The 19,069-nt window shown below is 37.0% G+C and overlaps 1 protein-coding gene across 1 annotated transcript; it reads right to left on the reverse strand.

The window, feature by feature from the left end:
- Positions 1 to 1,067: 1,067 nt before the first annotated feature.
- On the reverse strand, positions 1,068 to 19,069 carry LOC130927751 (kit ligand-like). Its single transcript, XM_057853745.1, has 7 exons — positions 18,930 to 19,069; positions 16,356 to 16,463; positions 16,224 to 16,280; positions 14,599 to 14,757; positions 14,371 to 14,530; positions 8,559 to 8,659; positions 1,068 to 3,515 (listed from the first exon to the last, which is right to left on the reverse strand). Exons 1-7 carry the CDS (start codon positions 18,939 to 18,941, stop codon positions 3,375 to 3,377), a joined length of 738 nt encoding a protein of 245 aa, XP_057709728.1. The 5' UTR covers positions 18,942 to 19,069; the 3' UTR covers positions 1,068 to 3,374.

Below are 19,069 nucleotides of genomic sequence, written 5' to 3' on the forward strand. Positions count from 1 at the left end.
GAAATGTGAGAAATTCCGAAAGGTTCAGATACTTTTTCATACCATTGTAAAATGTCACACTCCATCTCCATCTTCAAGAAAAAACTAATCTCCTGGCAATGTATGTATAGTATGCTAATTCTTGGAAAAACATTACTTAGGTTTCTCATATCAAAACCAGTGTAACCCGAATCTTGAAATTGTCCATAGTTAATTGGATGTAGGTGTACGGGTGTGTGCGTATGTGTATGCTGTCCAAGTGGGCCTCTGCTAAAAGCTTTCAATAGCTTCTTTGGAGTGTCCTTTTCATGCATCTTATCATATGAACTGCTTGCATATGAATATGAATATGAACTGCATTATGATGTGTGAATGAACTAACTAATGTATATTCATTCATTCAATAACTCATTCAGTAATGTATTCAGTAAGCATTTTATGTAAGTTGAAATTTCCAAATAAATACAGGATAAGGATACAGTCCTGACATTTTAAAATGACACTTTAATAATATTATAATACTGTAAAGTTTTCTTTTCACATTGTTGCAAAAAAACTAAGCATAGTTGTTTTAAACAAGTTGCAGAGATGGTATTTTGTATCCAAAAAGAGTTGGCCAGAACACAATAATAAATTTACACTTGTTAAATTGTATCTATTTGTATCTGGACAGCAGGTCGAATCGGCAAAAACATTATAAAAATGTAAGCCTTCAGACAAAAACATGTCAGGTGAATAAATGTGCTTACAGCATTTTGACTCATACTTAGAATGTTGAATAAACATCTAACTCTCGTCATAGCTCATTCCAAGGAACACACATTTTGGAATGTACACTGCTCACGAAACATTACGGATGATTGCTTTTGTGGTCAAGTTTCATAATCAAGCCAAAATAGTAAACAATTGGTGCATTGAAAAGTATGGATGAGGCCATATGAAGTTCACTGTTAAAACGGTGAAGTGCATTTCAGAGACTGCGAGAACCAAAAGTGGAATTTGCCATGTGACAAAAATGTTTTGCCATGTGGCATTTTTTTTTCATATGGCAAAAAAAAAAAAAAAAAAAATGCCATGTGGCATAAAAAATGCCACATGGCAAAAAAAAAAATTTTTTGGGCATGGCAAAGGAAAATGCCACATGGCAAAACATTTTTGCCACATGGCAAAAGAAAATGCCACATGGCAAAAAAAATGCCACATGGCAGAAAAAATGCCACATGGGAAAACATTTTTGCCACATGGCAAAAAAAAAATTCCATATGGCAAAAAAAAAAAATTGCCACACGGAAAAAAAAATTTGGCACATGGTAAAACAATGCCACATGGACAAAAACATTTCGTCACATGGCAAAAATTTTTTTGCCACATGGCAAAAAAAATTCGATACGGCAAAAAAAATGCCACATGTGAAAACATATTCGGCACATGGCAAAAAAAATGCCACATGGCAAAAAAAATTGCCACATGGAAAAACATTTTTGCCACATGGAAAAAAAAAAATGCCATGGGGCAAAACATCTTTGGCACACGGAATTTTTTTTTCCACATGGCAAAAAAAATGCCACATGGCAAAACATTTTTGCCACATGGCAAAAAAATGCCACATGGAAAAAAAAATGCCGCATGGGAAAACATTTTTGCCACATGGAAAAAAAAATAACACATGGTAAAAAAAATGCTACATGGCAAAAAATGTTTGCCACATAGGAAAACATTTTTGCCACACGGCAAAAAAAATGCCACATGGCAAAACATTTTTGCCACTTGGCAAAAAAAATGCCACATGGCAAAAATTTTTTGCTACATGGCAAAAAAATGCCACATGGCAAAAAAATGCCACATGGGAAATTTCTTTTGCCACATGGCAAAAAAAAAATGCCACATGGCAAAAAAAAATGCCACATGGGAAAACATTTTTGCCACATGGCAAAAAAAAAAAAAAAAAAAGCCATATGGCAAAAAAAAAATTGCCACACGGAAAAACAATTTTGACACATGGTAAAACAATGCCACATGGACAAAAAAAATTCATCACATGGCAAAAAGAATGCCATATGGGAAAAAAAAATTGCCACATGGCAACAAAATGGCACATGGCAAAAAAAAATTCCTACATGGCAAAAATATTTTACCACATGGCCAAAATGTTTGCCAACTTTAACACATTGCAAAAATTTTTTGCCACATGGCCAAAACTGTTTGCCAAATGGCAAAAAACAATGCCACATGGCAAAAATATTTTACCACATGGCAAAAACCACTTTTGGTTTTCGGCCCTGCTGGTGCATTTTCAGTTCCCACCCAAAAGCCCAACTGGAGTCGTAACTGGTCTTTTTTTTGCTATTTGCAACTGTTTATATTTGAATGAAGTGGTTCCTTGGAGAGCAGTGATTGGAATACTGAAAAACTGTTATTGGAATATTCATCATCGTCCACAGTCGCGTGCGGTCGGCAGAGATTCCTGGCGCGTTGATTCATCTCGCTCTGCCGACATCAGTCGTGTTGGTAAGTGGCATTTCCTCCAGCCTACGGCCACGTCTTTTGTGAGCCGAGAACAAGCGTCCCTCTCATGCTCCTCTCTGAGCTCATCCGCCTGTATCTCCTCCACGCTTCTGTCTTATATGTGTGACGCATCCTCTCTCCACACAGTCATGTTCTCATGACCGAAACGGCTTGACTCAGTGAATGAGGCATTAGAAAGTCCGGTGGTCTTCACTGGGACGAGGAAGAAGAAGCGGCGAAAGATCACGACACAATAGATGGATTCACAGACAGTCTGGCTGCGGCTATCTTTGCCATCTGCGTGGAGCTTTGATACACAAAGCGGGACCCTTGTTGAACCGCAAACGCTTTGTTGTTCGCGACCGGCGGCTTGGCCATCTGTGACCGATCATCACAACGTCAACAACAAGTGCACAGGAGGCTCGACACGTGACTTTCGATGCGAAGATGCATAAGGAAACACAAGGACAAGTGTGATGATGTACCAATGTCTGAAATGATGCACACTTGTAGATTACATTGAGTACTGTAGTTACTTAAATTTGAAGTCTGAAGAATAGGTAGATGTTTTCTGTCTACAGGACACCTGATTTAATATTTATAGGTCCATTTCCAATGCTCCCAAGTCCAGCGACATCACATTTTTTCCACCGTAAACCTTTGTTGATTTGGCTATCCGCACAAAACGCTCCATCCTCAGTTTTTACATGGTGCTTCAAGTCAGGAGGTTTGGAACATAAGCAAGTTTCCTGGTTGCTTTCCCACAGTGTTGCAGTAACATTAACATCTCCTTAATAGGGGAAATGGAAACTGTAACGTTTAAGTGGTGCTTCTCAATTCCTGAAGTCCACATCTCAGCAGAGTGAGTTTCTCCTCCTTGTCTTTATTCTTCATCCTCTTTCATGCTCGTCGACGGCGGCGTGAGCGACCGTTTGAAGCGGGATGGAGACAGATACGCTCGAAACACCGTCGCGAGGTGCCATTTCGATATCCTCAGCGGGGCGCGCTGGTAAACGTCTGCTTGATTTGACCTAAGAAGAAAAATGGCGAAGGGTTAATTACCTAGTGGACATCGTTAGGTGAGCTAATAGGGGAGGCTCAAAGCGCTGGTCAATATTTAATGAGCTCTTGTTAACAGGAATTTCTGTTCAGGAAGTGCAAGAGTACATTATCATTAGCATTATATACATAGGAGGGGCCCTTGGAGTTTCCATGTAATGGCTTTTTTTTTTTTTTTTGGTTATATGGTTGTCTACTTGAGAAATTATTTTATTATGTATTTATTTTTAAGCATAACCACTGAAAAAATACCATTAAAAATCAACAATATTGTCCTGAAATGCAGTTGTACTGTACATCAAATTTTGTTTAATATGATGATATATCATCAGTGGCGCGGGAAGTGGGGTGCTAAGGGTATGTGTGTGTGTGTGTGTGTGTGTGTGTGTGTGGGGGGGGGGTTTGGTAGATCATTTTTGTGAAAAATAAATAAATAAATAAAATCATTGAAACAATAAGGTATGAAAAAGTATCTGAACCTTTTGGAATTTCTCACATTTCTGCCTAAAATCACCATCAAATGTGAGCTGATCTTTGTCAAAATCACACAGATGAAAAAAATGTGTCTGCTTTAGCTAAAACCATCCAAACATTTATTGGTTTTCATTAGGGTTGTTCCGATCATGTTTTTTGCTCCCGATCGTTTAAGTTTGAGTATCTGCCGATCCCGATATTTCCTGATCCGATTGCTTTTTTGTTGTTGTTGCTCCCGATTCAATTCCAATCATTCCCGATAATTTTTCCCGATCATATACATTTTGGCAATGCATTAAGAAAAAAATGAATAAAACTCAGACGAATATATACATTCAACATACAGTACTGTATTTGTTTATTATGACAATAAATCCTCAAGATGGCATTTACATTATTAACATTATTTCTGTGAGAGGGATCCACGGATAGAAAGACTTGTAATTCTTAAAGGATAAATGTGTCTTTGTATATTGTGACTAAATATTGCCATCTAGTGTATTTGTTGAGATTTCAGTAAATGATACTGTAGCCATTTAACTGTTCTGCCCAAATGCATGATGGGAAGTGCAACCATGACTGTGCGTAGTGGCACCAATTGATCTCTGCGTTGGGAATTAACATAGGGTGTTAAGAAAAAGATCAACTACTACCTTTCTTCCCCACATTGCTTCCCACGATATTTCTAATTGTTGAGAGAGGGATTGTAAGGCTTTAGCCATTTAAAAAAAGGCTCCAAAGACTGTCAAAATTCACTCTACTCATTTTATGCTGCCTTTTAGCTCTCTATATACAGTAGGTAAAACGGCGCCGTTATAGATTGAACGCGACAATGCGTGAGTGGGTCGTGCAGCGCATGTGTTATTTGCGTTAAATATTGTAAGGTGGATAAATGTAAACAATATTAATTCTCGCCGTTAACGCGATAAATTTGATAACCCTACCTGAAGCTTAAACTAAAGACTCTGGAAGAGTGAAACACATTATGTCTGTAACGTTAAATACAATTAGAAAACGATTTAATTTAAAAATATATATATATTAAAAAAAGGCATGTCCGATATTTTTTTGCCGATTCCGATACTTTGAAAATGACGTGATTGGACCCAATCGATCGGCATATCGATCGGGACATCTCTAGTTTTCATATTTTAATGAGGATAGTATTCAAACAATGACAGAAGGGGGAAAAATAAGTAATTGAACCCTCTGCCTAAGCAGACTTGAAGAGCATTTGAAACCAATTTTGACCAAGCAGTTTAAGTGAGTAGCTTGATCTGGACCACAACTTCTACAATAGCTGGATAACTGAAAATACTACACAGCGGACCAGTATAACAACTCCGTGAATGTGGACGGTAAGCTGAAATTTATCAACAGCAGGAGTCTCTACAAGAATTTTTAACACATTAAGGATTATCTACTAAAGATAACAAAGGCTCTGACTTTAATTTGCATAGATATAACATGGCACAAATGAATCGGGCATCTAAGGGGGGAGGGGGTGTTGCAATTATGATTGACAATCTCCTGGAATGTATTACAATTGAGCTCCTTATCCCCAATTGTAAAAACATAATTATCTGCTGTGTTTACCGAGCTCCTGATTCAAATGTCCAGCTTACTGAGTATATGGAAAAGATACTGTTTAAAACGAATAATAAGCATGTCTTTTGTTGTGGAGACAATAATCTTATAATAAAATATGTACAACATGTTGTTTGATTTTCCTCATACATTCATGTCTGATAAACTGTTACAGTGATCTTTGTGTGCGCCAATTGTTGCCACCATTTACACCTTCGGAATGTACCCTTGAAAGAGACTTATAAGAAAAGCATTTTGAGTCGCTACTCTTACCAGCTGTGATAACACATAATCACTTTTGCCACACACATAGCCACAACAAAATGTTCCCACAGCAAATAGATGCTAGAATGTCAGGGACATGACAAAGCCATAACCTTGTACGCCCTGAAATTCAGACCGCTAATCTTGTGCAAGAGACTGCTGTGTCAACAATCGCAATCGAGCTGCTTGACTGGACGCTTAGTTATTGTAAATCCAGATTATTGATAGTGTTATTGTACAGTTTGTGGCCATATGATGTATGTAACTGTACCATGTCTGATTGTGCGTCTTTAGCTGTATTGGGGGACGGGAAACTGATAAGCATATGCTTCCTCCCGTCTGCCTTTGTCTTCTCCTTCGATTCCTTCCTTCGGGCAAATCATATCACATTTGTAATTGTCAATGATTGTCAATGATACCGATGATGATGACAATAAATATTTCATTCATTCATTCATAAGTCAGATGTGTGCCCAATCACTGATGAGTGGTTTAAAGCTGCCCTGCCCACTATAAAACACACACCAGGTAAGAATTATCTTGATGAGAAACAGATGATGTGCATCATGGCTTGGTCAAAAGAGCTGTCTGAAGATCTGCGATCAAGGATTGTTGATTTGTATAAAGCTTGGAAAGTATACGAAACCATTTCTAAAACTCTGGATGCTCAACAATCGACAGTCAGAGAAGCTGTCTACAAATGGCGAGAGTTTGGCACTGTTGTTTCTGTCCCGAGGAGTGGCCGTCCACCAAAGATGATGCCAGGAGTTCAGCGCAGAATACTCAGAGAGCTAAAAAAAAAGAACCTTAGAGTGTCTGCTAAAGACTTACAGAAATCACTGGCACAGTCCAATATCTATGTGCACACATCAACTATATGTAAAACAATGGCCAAGAATGGTGTTCATGGAAGGACTCCACAGAGGAAGCCACTGCTGTCTAAAAAAAACATTGTTGCTCGTTTAATGTTCGCATATCTACAAAGAATTGAGGGATTTAAGCATTTATTCACAAGTTTTCACCGGAAAAGCTCTGTTTACGTATGGCAGCGCCACACTGACTGATAGGCTAGCATTTACTTTGACATATTTACGTAAAATAAATGCTAACTGCACGTTTTTTTTTGCTTTTAACCAAGAATCAAGACTGTCTTACGTTCATAGGTATACAGAATTCAGGGATTTAAGCATTGATTCATAATAATTTTCACAGGAAAAGCTCTGTTTACATATGACTGCCGCTACATTGACTGACAGACTAGCATCGTATTTCGACATATTTACGTAAAATAAATGCAAACTGCACGGTTTTTTTTGGTATGCTTTTAACCAAGAACTGAAACTGTTTTACATCCATATCTAAGCATTTATTCACAAGAATTTTCACCGGAAAAGCTCTGTTTACATAAGGCGGCCGCCACATTGCCTGACAGACTAGCATCGTACTTTGACATATTTATGTCATATATAAATGCTAATTATACGTTTTTTTTTTTTTGCTTTTAACCAAGAATCGAGACTGTTTTACGTCCATATCTATGAAGAATTCGGGGATTTAAGCATTTATTCACAAGAATTTTCACCGGAAAATCTACGTTTACATCAGGCGGCTGCTAGCTACATTCACTGACAGACTAGCATTGTACTTCGACATATTTACGTAAAATAAACGCTAACTGCACGGATTTTTTGCTTTTAACCAAGAATCGAGACTGTTTTACGTCCATATCTAGAAAGAATTTGGGTATTTAAGCAATTATTCAGAAGAATTTTCGACAAAAAAAGCTCTTTGTGTTTTCACTCGGTCTGCTTTGACAGAGATAGGCCCCCTATTAATCGGCCCTGCGTCCCGTCAATATATTATGACGGCTATGCTAAAGTATTGTAATATAAAAGTGATTTAGGAAAAAAAATAATGAAAAAAAAAACAGATATCCAAGGACCGATCTACACCTGAGGCATACTAGACTACATGACCCGAATTTTATTTCACAGATTTTTTTTTATGTCAGTGTCCCCTGACGTGGACCCTCGTTTTTTTTTTTTTTTTAATAAAGGGACTTTCACTCTAATTCACAATACTTTTCAAATGAAAAAAAGCTCTTTAACTGTGATTCCACTCGTTCAGCTTTGACGGCCTCGCCCACAATGCAGGACCTCCTACTAATCGGCCCAGTGTCCAGTCAATATCATTACGAAGTCTAAGGTATGAGTTTGTACTGCCGTTCTGCACATCTTGTATGGAAAAAAACGCGCAAGCATGACAAATTTGGACCGAAACGCCCGTTTTTGGATGGGGAAAAACTAAAAAAGATTCTCAGCACCCCCTGCTTTGAGAGACTTCCAGCGCCCTTGCATATTATGCATTTTTTTGCACTGTAAATTCCGTAGCCTACAGGGAAAATACAGTCAGAGTCAACCTCTCCATAGTCAAACTGTAAAACAGCTTCAGGCAAAAAACAAGGCTGAAGCACCGAATTCTCCAGAATGAAGGCGTGTCGATGACGCCACAATTCAAAACGAGTTCAAACAATTTTAACAGTGTTTACAATGTCATTATATTGTTTTTTCTAATACACATAGGAAGTCGGCTGTATAAATGGTCTGAAATCATCTTTTACGGTGGCGCAGTTACACGGTGGTCATATGGACAAATGCAGTAAATTCACATGATGAATTTTATGCACTCACCCGCCAAATAATGAGAAAGATACAAGCGGTCACAGGAATGAAGACCAGAAACAACGGCGTTCTTTTCCACCATCTGTAATCGCGACCCTCCTTGTGACCCCCTGAAAGAAGTACAAGTATACCCACTGAGAAATCTGATCATGGACTGTCCAATTCCCTTGATATTTATACATTGAACTAGTTGGAACATGTATTGATTATTAGTCATACTACAAAAACTTGGACGAGTTCTCACTCAGACATTTGATCATGTAGAACAAACTCAGATAAAAAGCTTGAAAAATAATGAATTAGTTCAAAAGTGCAAATCTTTAGCATTCAGAAACAAACAGAAATGAATAAAAAACATTGTGGTGGTCAGTAAATAGCAGGGAAATAAAAAATGGAATCCCTCCATTCTGAGAAAAAAATATATGGAATCATTAGAAACAAACAAAGACATAACAATCAAAACACATCGATAGTACCTAGTAGCACCACCTTTGGGTTTTATGACAGCTTGCAGTCTCTGAGGCATGGACTTGATGAGTATTCTTCATCAATTTGGCGCCAACTCTCTTTGATTGCAGTTGCCAGATCATCCTTGCAGGTCGGAGCCTTCCCGTGGACCATTTTTTTTCAATTTCCACCGCGGGTTTTCAATAGGGTTGAGATCTGGGCTATTTGCTAGCCATGGCATTGACTCATCCAGTCATTCTCCAAGGAATGGTTTAACAGTTTTAGCTCTGTGGCATGATGCATTGTCATCTTAGAAAATGACAGATATTTTCAATTGAAGGGATAAGAAAGCTGTCTAAAATTTCAACGTCAACTTGTGCATTTATTGAAGATTTAAACACAGCCATCTCCCCGGTGCCTTTGCCTGACATGCAGCCCCATATCATCAAGGACTGAGGGAATATTGATGTTTTCTTCAGGCAGTCATCTTTGTAAATCTCACTGCAACGGCACCAAACAAAAGTTCCAGCATCATCGCCTTGTCCAATGCAGATTCTTGACTCATTACTGAAAATACCTTCATCCTGTCATTCACAGTCCATGATTGCCCATTGCAGTCTTGTTCTTTTCGGTTTAAGTGTCAATGATGGTTTCCTTTTAGCTTTCCTGAATGAAAATCATTTCCTTTCCGCGATTTTGCACCGTTCTGCCACATACCTTGACTCCGGCTTCCTCCCATTTCTTCATCATTTGTCTTATTGTGCATCTTTTGTTTTCAAGAAATATGGCCTTTAGTTGTTTGTCATGATGTCTGGATGTACGCTTAACTTTAACAACCTTGCCATGCTGTTTGTACTTTACTTGGTCTAGATTTTTTATACTGTTGACTGTGAACAGCCCACATCTTTGGCAACCATACGTTTAGCGTTACCTTCTTCAAGAAGTTTCATAATCCTCTCCTTGGTCTCAAGAGACGTCTCTCTTCTTGGAGCCATGATTCTTGTGAATCCACAGTTTTAGCTCTGTGGCATGATGCATTGTCATCTCGGAAAATGACAAACATATTTTCAATTGAAGGGATATGAAAGCTGTCTTAAATTTAAACGTAAACTTGTGTATTTATTGAAGATTTAAACACAGCCATCTCCCTAGTGCCTTTGCCTGACATGCAGCCCCATATCATCAAGGACTGAGGGAATTTTGATGTCTTCTTCAGGCAGTCATCTTTGTAAATCTCACTGGAACAGCACTTAACCAAAGTTCCAGCATCATCACCATGTCAAGAGTCAATAATCTGCATTGGACAAATTGTCAATTGTCAGGAATCTGCATTGGACAAGGTGATGATGCTGGAAGAAGAAATGGGAGGACAACTGTATCAAAAATCTAAACTAAGTACAAGCAGCATGGCAGTGTTGTTAAAGTTAAGCGTACTGGTAGACATCCAAACGTCATGACAAACAACTAAAGGCCATATTTCTTGAAAACAGAAGATGCACAATAAGACAAATGACAAAGAAATGGGAGGAAGCTGGAGTCAAGGTATGTGACAGAACTGTGCAAAATCGCCTAAAGGAAATGGGATTTTCACACAGGAAAGCTAAAAGGAAACCGTCATTGACACTGAAACAGAAAAGAACAAGACTGCAATGGGCTAAGGAGAGGCAATCATGGACTGTGAATGACTGGATGAAGGTTATTTTCAGTGATGAGTCAATAATCTGCATTGGACAAGGTGATGATGCTGGAACTTTTGTTTGGGGCTGTTCCAGTGAGATTTACAAAGAGATCTACAAAGCCTGAAGAAAACATCAAAATTCCCTCAGTGTGGTTAAATCTTCAATAAATGCACAAGTTTACATTGAAATTTTAGATGGCTTTCTTATCCCTTCAATGGAAAATATGTTTGTCATTTTCCAAGATGACAATGCATCATGCCACAAAAACTGTTAAAGCATTCCTTGGAGAAAGACTCATCCGGTCAATGGCATGGCCTGCAAATAGCCCAGATCTCAACCCTATTGAAAACCTGTGGTGAAAATTTAAAAAAATGGTCCACAGCAAGGCTCCGACCTGCGATGATGATCTGGCAACTGCAATCAAAGAGATTTGGCACCAAATTGATGAAGAATACTCATCAAGTCCATGCCTCAGAGACTGCAAGCTGTCATAAAAGCCAGAGGTGGTGCTACTGAATACTAGAAATGTGTTTTGATTGTTATTTCTTTGTATGGAATGCAGTGATTCCATATATATATTTCCCTGCACTTGCTAAACAAACAAAGAAATAACCACTAGTAGCACCACTTCTGGCTTTTATGGCAGCTTGTAGTCTCTGAAGCATGGACTTGTCAAGAGTCAAGAAACAGCATTGGAGAAGGTGTCAAGAGTCAAAAATCTGTATTGGACAAGGTGATGATGCTGGAACTTTTGTTTGGTGCCGTTCCAGTGAGATTTACTAAATACTAGTTAATACTAGAGATCATAAGCGGATTTTAATGGGGGGGGGGGGGGGGGGTCAGGGGTCAAGGCCCCCCCTCTGGTGGCCGAAAAGTGTCATCGCATGAAATTGACTTTCCTATAATATATAAAAGTTGTAAAGCAATACAACTGCAACAAAAATGAATGAAATGAACAAAAAAAATTATTTTTTTTATAATGGTTCAAATTTTTTTTTCTAACATATCATGTGACTAGCACCTTAGACGGTCATTTACTTTGCATATAATTAAAAAAAAAAAAAAAAAAAAAAAAAAAAAAAAAGGAAATTAGGGCAGGGCAAGTTTATTTTTCTAATGACTTTTTTCTTTGACTGAAAATGTATATATTTTTTTTTGATTGAAGCAACTTTTTTGGGGAATGAATGATTTAGACACAAATGTCCTACCCATAATATGGCCCAAACCCAAAAGGATTGCTTCAGTCAAAGAAAACTTTTCAATGAAAAATGAAGTGTTCATATGCCAATTTTTCCATCTCAAATATTTTTTCGCATCCAAAAAACGTTGTATATGATTGAAATGCTTCATTTTTTGATTGAAGTGATTTTTCTTTTTGAAAATATATATTTCTTGAAGCAACTTATTTTTTGATTGAATAATAAAGACAAAAACGTCCTAGCCGAATGTGGCCCAAACACAAATCAACATTACTTCAATCAAAAAAGTTGCTTCAATTAAAAAAAAACTTGACTCGAAAAAAAAAAAAAAAATTAAAAGAAAAATAGCTTTCACGTGCATTTTTTGAGTTTCAAATGTATTTTTGCATTCAAACACATTTTTTTTTTTTATTGAAGCGACTTTTTTTTGAGTGAATAATAAAGACCCAAATCTACCTCCATATGGCTCCGCCCAGCGGATAAAATTTTTGACTGGGGTAACTACATTGGCACGACACCAGCGCGGGTACCATATTCAATGAATGACAATCTATTCTTGGCAAAAAGTATTGCCTAAGCAGTCTGATTTAGAATTCCCTTCAAGAATGATGGGAAACAAAAAACGTTTTTTTTTCTGCCAACTGAGAATTCGTTATGAAAGACACTTATTTACGCACACAAAGGCAACACAAATGTGATCCTTTTGAATCCTCTCCTCTGTGTGTCTGCAAAACCGCATGTTTTTTTTTTTTTTTTAATATTAAACCTTATTTTATATATATAAAACCGTTATTTGGTTGTGTAAAGGCTTTTATAATGATCATAAAAATATGTAGACTATTTAAACATTAAGAAAACTTGTTTTTTTTTTCTGCCAACTGAGAATTCGTTACGAAAGACACTTTTATTTATGCACACAAAGGCAACACAATCCTTTTGAATCTTCTCTGTGTGTCTGCAAAAAACAAGTTTTTTTTTTTTATATTAAACTTTCCCAGCGTTATTTCGTTGTGTAAATGTTTTTATAATGATCATAAAAATATGTAGACTATTTAAACATTAAGAAAACAATCTATTCTTGACAAAAAGTATTGCCAAAGCAGCCTGATTTAGAATTCCTTTCAAGAATGATGGGAAACAAAAAACGTTAATTGTCAACTTTTTACTTTAAATATTCTTGTAAGTTAATTTTATTGTTGACACTGCGTTTCGGGTTCATCAACATGTTGTGCCCCCTCAGCCCCAAAAGTCAAACCCCACCTATGCTAGAGATGTGTTTTGATTGTTATTTCTTTGTTTGTTTCTAATGATTCCATATTTTTTTCCTCAGAATGCATTGATTCCATATATATGTCCCTGCACTTGCTCTATAGAAGTAACATTTACAGACCACCACAATTTTTAAAATTCTTTTCTTTTAGTGTTTCTGAATGCTAAAGAGTTGCGCTTTTGAACTACCATAATTTCTGGACTATAAGGCGCACCTGACTATAAGCTGCCATCCACCAAATTTGGCATGAAAACAGCATTTGTTCATAGATAAGCCGCACTGGACTATAAGCCGCAGTTGTCCTCATTGTATTATGGGATATTTACACCAAAAGATATTAACTGGTAACACTTCATTTGACAAAGGTATTATAAGACTGTCATGAAACCAAATGAACCACCATGAAGCTTTGAAACAATTGGCTGCAAAACCTTATTGTTTCAAAAATCTTCATATGGCCATCACTACTCCCTTGGGGGAGACAGTCAACCTCTGCTGCCACCTGCTGTCAACACTGCTGTCATCCAACATTCCTCCTAGCATGCATTGCGGCACTACTGATGTAAATAACAATCAAAATTCATGTTCTGTGCTAATTATTTCTTCAGTTACTGTTCCGGTTGTTTCATTAATTGCTAGCTATTGTATTTGGTAACATTTTCTTGGATAGTGGTGCCATAATACTGTCATAATTATTGCATGACACTGTCATAAGCATTATTGAATGCTTATAATAGATGTTGGTTAGTGTCATCCAGCAAATGATCTCACTTTTGAATGGACGTAAAAGATCTGAGCTGGACATAAATGGAGTTAGTGACATAATATGCCACATGACACATATTGACATCTGTCATAAGCATTCAGTAATGCCCATGATAGTGTCATGTCATAATTATGACGTTCTTATGACAGTCTTATGATGCCGCTGTCAAATAAAGTTTTACCTTTTAACCCAAATAAATCATCAAATAAGCAGCACTGGACTATAAGCCGCAGGATTCAAAATGAGGGAAAAAAGTAGCGGCTTATAGTCCGAAAATTAGGGTAATTCATTATTTTTTCAAGCTTTTCATCTGAGTTTGTTCTCATGATAAAATGTCTGAATGAGTGCTCGTCCGAGACTGGTGATTCAATACTTTTTGTTAGGGTTTGTACTACAAGAGAAATGTTGCCTCCATTCAAGGGCAATTCTTTGGAATCATTTGCTTCAAATATGTGTTTACCCAGTGTATTCGTCATGTTGGGGCATGGCGGCGGCTCGCAGGAGAAGTTGGACACACCACGACTCGCAACGTGAAGGATTTCCTCAATATAGTCGAAATACTGCTCGTTTTTCAAACTCTCCTGCAGGTAGTGACACTGGAAGTCTTGCATTGCCGTTTCCTGCGTGAAAACCACGACTTGATTTCCAGTTTGTGAAGTCTGAAGTGAGAACGGCGGAGGCGACTTACCAGATCCTGGTGGTCAAATGTGAAGCGCAAGGTCTTCAGCATGGAGATAAAGACCAGGATGTTTTCCTTGTTGGAGGATACAGTTCCAAACATGTTGGCCAGGTTGCGAAGACTTTGCTCCAATGGGTAAATGTTTAACACCACCCAGCAGGCACCTGCCTAGTTCAAAAACATCGATGAACAATAATAATAACAGCTATTATTCATCTATAACAGGGGTCGGGAACTTATGGCTCGCGAGCCAGATATGGCTCTTTTGACGGCTGCATCTGGTTCGCAGACAAATCTCCAATTATTTAAAAAAAAAAAAAGTTTGTTATGCAATGGGAAGGGCGCTAGGACCTCGGGGAAAACTTGGAAGGCGTAAGGGCCACACGGGGAGCGTTAAAAAGAGCAACCAGTAAGGGGCGCTCACATTTTTTCCTTTGGCAAGCCAGTGATCAGGCCACATTCGGGACAGGTGCGGCAGTGGAGAACGCAAAAGCCTGATGATGTCCCGTCCAATCACGTCATTTTCAAAGTATCGGAATCGGCAAAAAATTATCGGCCATGCCTTTTTTTAATATATATATATATATTTTAAATTAAATCGTTTTCTAATTGTAGTTAACGTTACAAACATAATATGTTACATGCATCTAGAGTCTTTATTTTAGGCTTAAGGTAGTGTTATCAAATTTATCCCGATAATGGCGGTAATTATTTTTTAAAAAAATGTATCACGTTAAAATTAGTGCTGTCAAAACTATCGCGTTAACGGGCGGTAATTATTTTTTAAATTAATCACGTTAAAATATTTGGCGCAATTAACGCACATGCCCCGCTTAGACAGATTTAAATGACAGAACAGTGAAATGCCCACTTGTTAATTGTGTTTTGTGGAGTTTTGCCGCCCTCTGCTGGCGCTTGGGTGCGACTGATTTGATAGGCTTAAGCACCCATGAGCATTGTGTAAGTAATTATTGACATCAACAATGGCGGGCTACTAGTTTATTTTTTGATTGAAAAATTTACAAATTTTATTAAAATGAAAACATTCAGAGGGGTTTTAATATAAAATTTCTATAACTTGTACTAACATTTATCTTTTAAGAACTACAAGTCTTTCTATCCATGGATCGCTTTAACAGAATGTTAATAATGTTAATGCCATCTTGTTGATTTATTGTTCTAATAAACAAATAAAGTCCTTATGTACCGCATGTTGAATATATATATCCATCTTGTGTCTTATCTTTCCATTTCAACAATAATTTACAGAAAATTATGGCATATTTTATAGATGGTTTGAATTGCGATTAATTGCGATTAATTACGATTAATTAGTTTTTAAGCTGTAATTAACTCGATTAAAAATTTTAATCGTTCGACAGCCCTAATTATTTAATTATTATTTATTAATTAAATTATTATTTATATAAGTTATTAAAAAGAATTCAGAGAGTTATTGTACATTAAAAGTGTTGAAATCATATAAAATGCACATATTACTTGTATTTTTAGTTTTAAATGTATGGCTCTCACAGAATTACTTTTAAAAATATGTGGTGTTCATTGCTCTCTCAAACAAAAAGGTTCCCGACCCCTGATCTATAAATTTTATGAATTATTTTTTGCATTCTTACCACTTCTCTGGGAATGTAATGAACAGGAATCTCATAATCGGAAGGGATGTTGTGCTTCTAGAAAGGGGAGATGACAATTGAATGAGTTGATCTCATGGAACAAAACAAGAGTGCATGTGGGAAAATGCTCACCAGTAGCGACAGCTTGCTCACATCATCAGTTATCAGGGTTCCAAATTTTCCACAGCACACATTCAAACTTGTGAAAAGACTCAAGAGGACACAAGGTGCCTTAAAGATCTGCAAGAAAAGCTGCTAATATTAACTAATAATGCTAGTGGTGTCAACAATAATCGATGCGGCGATGCATCCCGATGCGGGGCATGGACGATTCATAAACCGAGAGCAGGCTCTCTGTATTGTGCCTTTGCTTGTGCATGCACATGAACGCCGTGTCCCACATGTTTTTTTTTTTATATTAAACTTTCCCAGCGTTATTTCGATGTGTAAATGCTTTTATAGGGATCATAAAAATATGTCGACTATTTAAACATTAAGAAAACTTGTGTTTTTTTTCTGCCAACTGAGAATTCGTTATGAAGGACACGTTTATTTATGCACACAAAGGCAACAGAAATGTGTTCCTTTTGAATCTTCTCCTCTGTGTGTCTGCAAAACCGCATTTTTTTTTTTTTTTTTTAATATTAAACTTTCCCGGCGTTATTTGGTTTTGTAAATGCTTTTATAATGATCATAAAAATATGTAGACTATTTAAACATTAAGAAAACTTGCGTTTTTTTCTGCCAACTCGAAGAAATGAAAATAAATTGCTTCTGCTGCGTTTTTTTCCCCGCGTCACTCCAAAAAAAAAAAAAAAAAAAATCGGGTTTTTCGGGCTGGGCCTGCAAATCTAGTTAATTGACCGGGTCGGGCTTCAATACCAGCGGGCCGTGTCGGGTCAGGCTGGATTTTTTTAGGCCCGATCTAACCTTTATTGCACATACATAGTGGGCTAGGCCTACATTTTACTTTTGTTCTACATTGCAATTTAGTTGATGTTGTGTTTGCAACTGAATTGATCCCTGGATTGATATTGCGATAAAGATACTGCTGCACTACAATATTTTCTTTGTCGTTTTCTTTAATATTTACTTGAATATTTTTATTGATGGCTCGTTGTGACTAAAATACAATGACTGTTATTACTGATTTTGCACAGTAGTTCAGATGTTGCACTGTGTGAAAGGCTGCTACTGTGTGTAAAAAAAGAGAAAGCCCTGGTCTCATTCAAAGCACTAATTAAATTCTGTGATCTGTTTTTTTTTTTAATTAAAAAAAAAATATATATATATATATTAGGGCTGTCAAAATTATCGCGTTAACGGGCGGTAATTAATTTTTAAAAATTAATCACGTTAAAATATTTGACGCAATTATCGCACAAATGCCCCGCTCAAACAGATTAAAATGACAGCAAAGTGAAATGTGTACTTGTTGTGTTTTTCGGAGTTTTATTGCCCTCTGCTGGTGCTTGGGTGTGACTGATTTTATAGGCTTCAGCACCCATGAGCATGGTGTAAGTAATTATTGACATCAACAAAGGCGGGCTACTAGTCTATTTTTTTATTGAAAATTTTACAAATTTTATTCAAACGAAAACATTAAGACGGGTTTCAATATAAAATTTCTATAACTTGTACTAACATTTATCTTTTAAGAACTACAAATCTTTCTATCAATGGATTGCTTTAACAGAATGTTAATAATGGTAATGCCATCTTGTTGATTTATTGTTATAATAAACAAATACAGTACTTATGTACCGTATGTTTAATGTATATATCCATCTTATGTCTTATCTTTCCATTCCAACAATAATTTACAGAAAAATATGGCATATTTTATCGATATTTGAATTGCGATTAATTAATTTTTAAGCTGTAATTAACTCGATTAAAAATTTTAATCGTTTGACAGCCCTAGTTTAGATATTAATGGCTATATTTTAAGTTATTTTGAGGGGGAAATAAATTAACTATACTATATAAGCTGCACACAGACTACTTTTCACTGTGTCAAAGTGTCATTTTGTCAGTGTTGTCCCATGAAATATCAGCAGAAATGCGAGGGGTGTACTCACTTTTGTGATACGCTGTAATAATTTGTTTATGCTATATGTTAAGTAGGAGAGCCTGGTTGCATATCAAAGCATTCCTCCAAGCTGTAATTAACTCGATTAAAAATTTTAATCGTTTGACTACCCTAATATATGTCTGAAAGTATTTTCATTTGACTTCAACCAGGAGTGACACAAGAGCCAATAAAAAGTTGTTTAATGTCTGACCGCTTGTGTTGTCTCGTGATTCACGGAAAATATGCTTTGCTTTAGAATTTTAATGCATCCCAGGCTTTAATGCATTGCGTTGCATTGCCGAATCGAATCGTGACCCTCTGAATCGAATCGAATCGAATCGTGAGGGCAGTGCCGATGCACACCTCTAAATAATGCCCACTCTAGTAACCTGGCACTATGAGTGACTAAAATGCAATAGGAAATAATACGGAAGGTCAATATTGTCTCACTGCAGGCTTACCACAAGCTCATCTGCCTTTGTCAACATGAGAAGTTAAAACAAATGTTCAAGTTGGAACACAATTCAGAAAAAAACATCAAATTCCCTCTTCGTTTAAGACAGATGGCATTATATACAGTGAAAAGACATGCAGAATGAGTTAAATCATATTAATATAAAAAGCAGACTTACTTTCTCCCTCATATGGAGCACAATTGCAAGGTTTCTCGATCCGCTGCATGAAAGTGAGCCTTTATAATCCAAAGCTGGAGATAACTGTGAGCTTGTGAGCGTGCGTAATGTCCAAGCAGTGAAACTTGAGGATGGGCCGG

Source organism: Corythoichthys intestinalis, chromosome 13 (assembly GCF_030265065.1).
Source record: "Corythoichthys intestinalis isolate RoL2023-P3 chromosome 13, ASM3026506v1, whole genome shotgun sequence".
NCBI lineage: Eukaryota > Metazoa > Chordata > Actinopteri > Syngnathiformes > Syngnathidae > Corythoichthys > Corythoichthys intestinalis.

Coding starts and splice junctions, on each gene's coding strand:
- LOC130927751 (XM_057853745.1), bottom strand. Junction 16,281..16,355: donor TGAGCAAGCTGTCGCTACTG/GTGAGCATTTTC, acceptor TCCCCTTTCTAG/AAGCACAACATCCCTTCCGA. Junction 8,660..14,370: donor CAACATGACGAATACACTGG/GTAAACACATAT, acceptor TACTTCTTTCAG/GGGGTCACAAGGAGGGTCGC.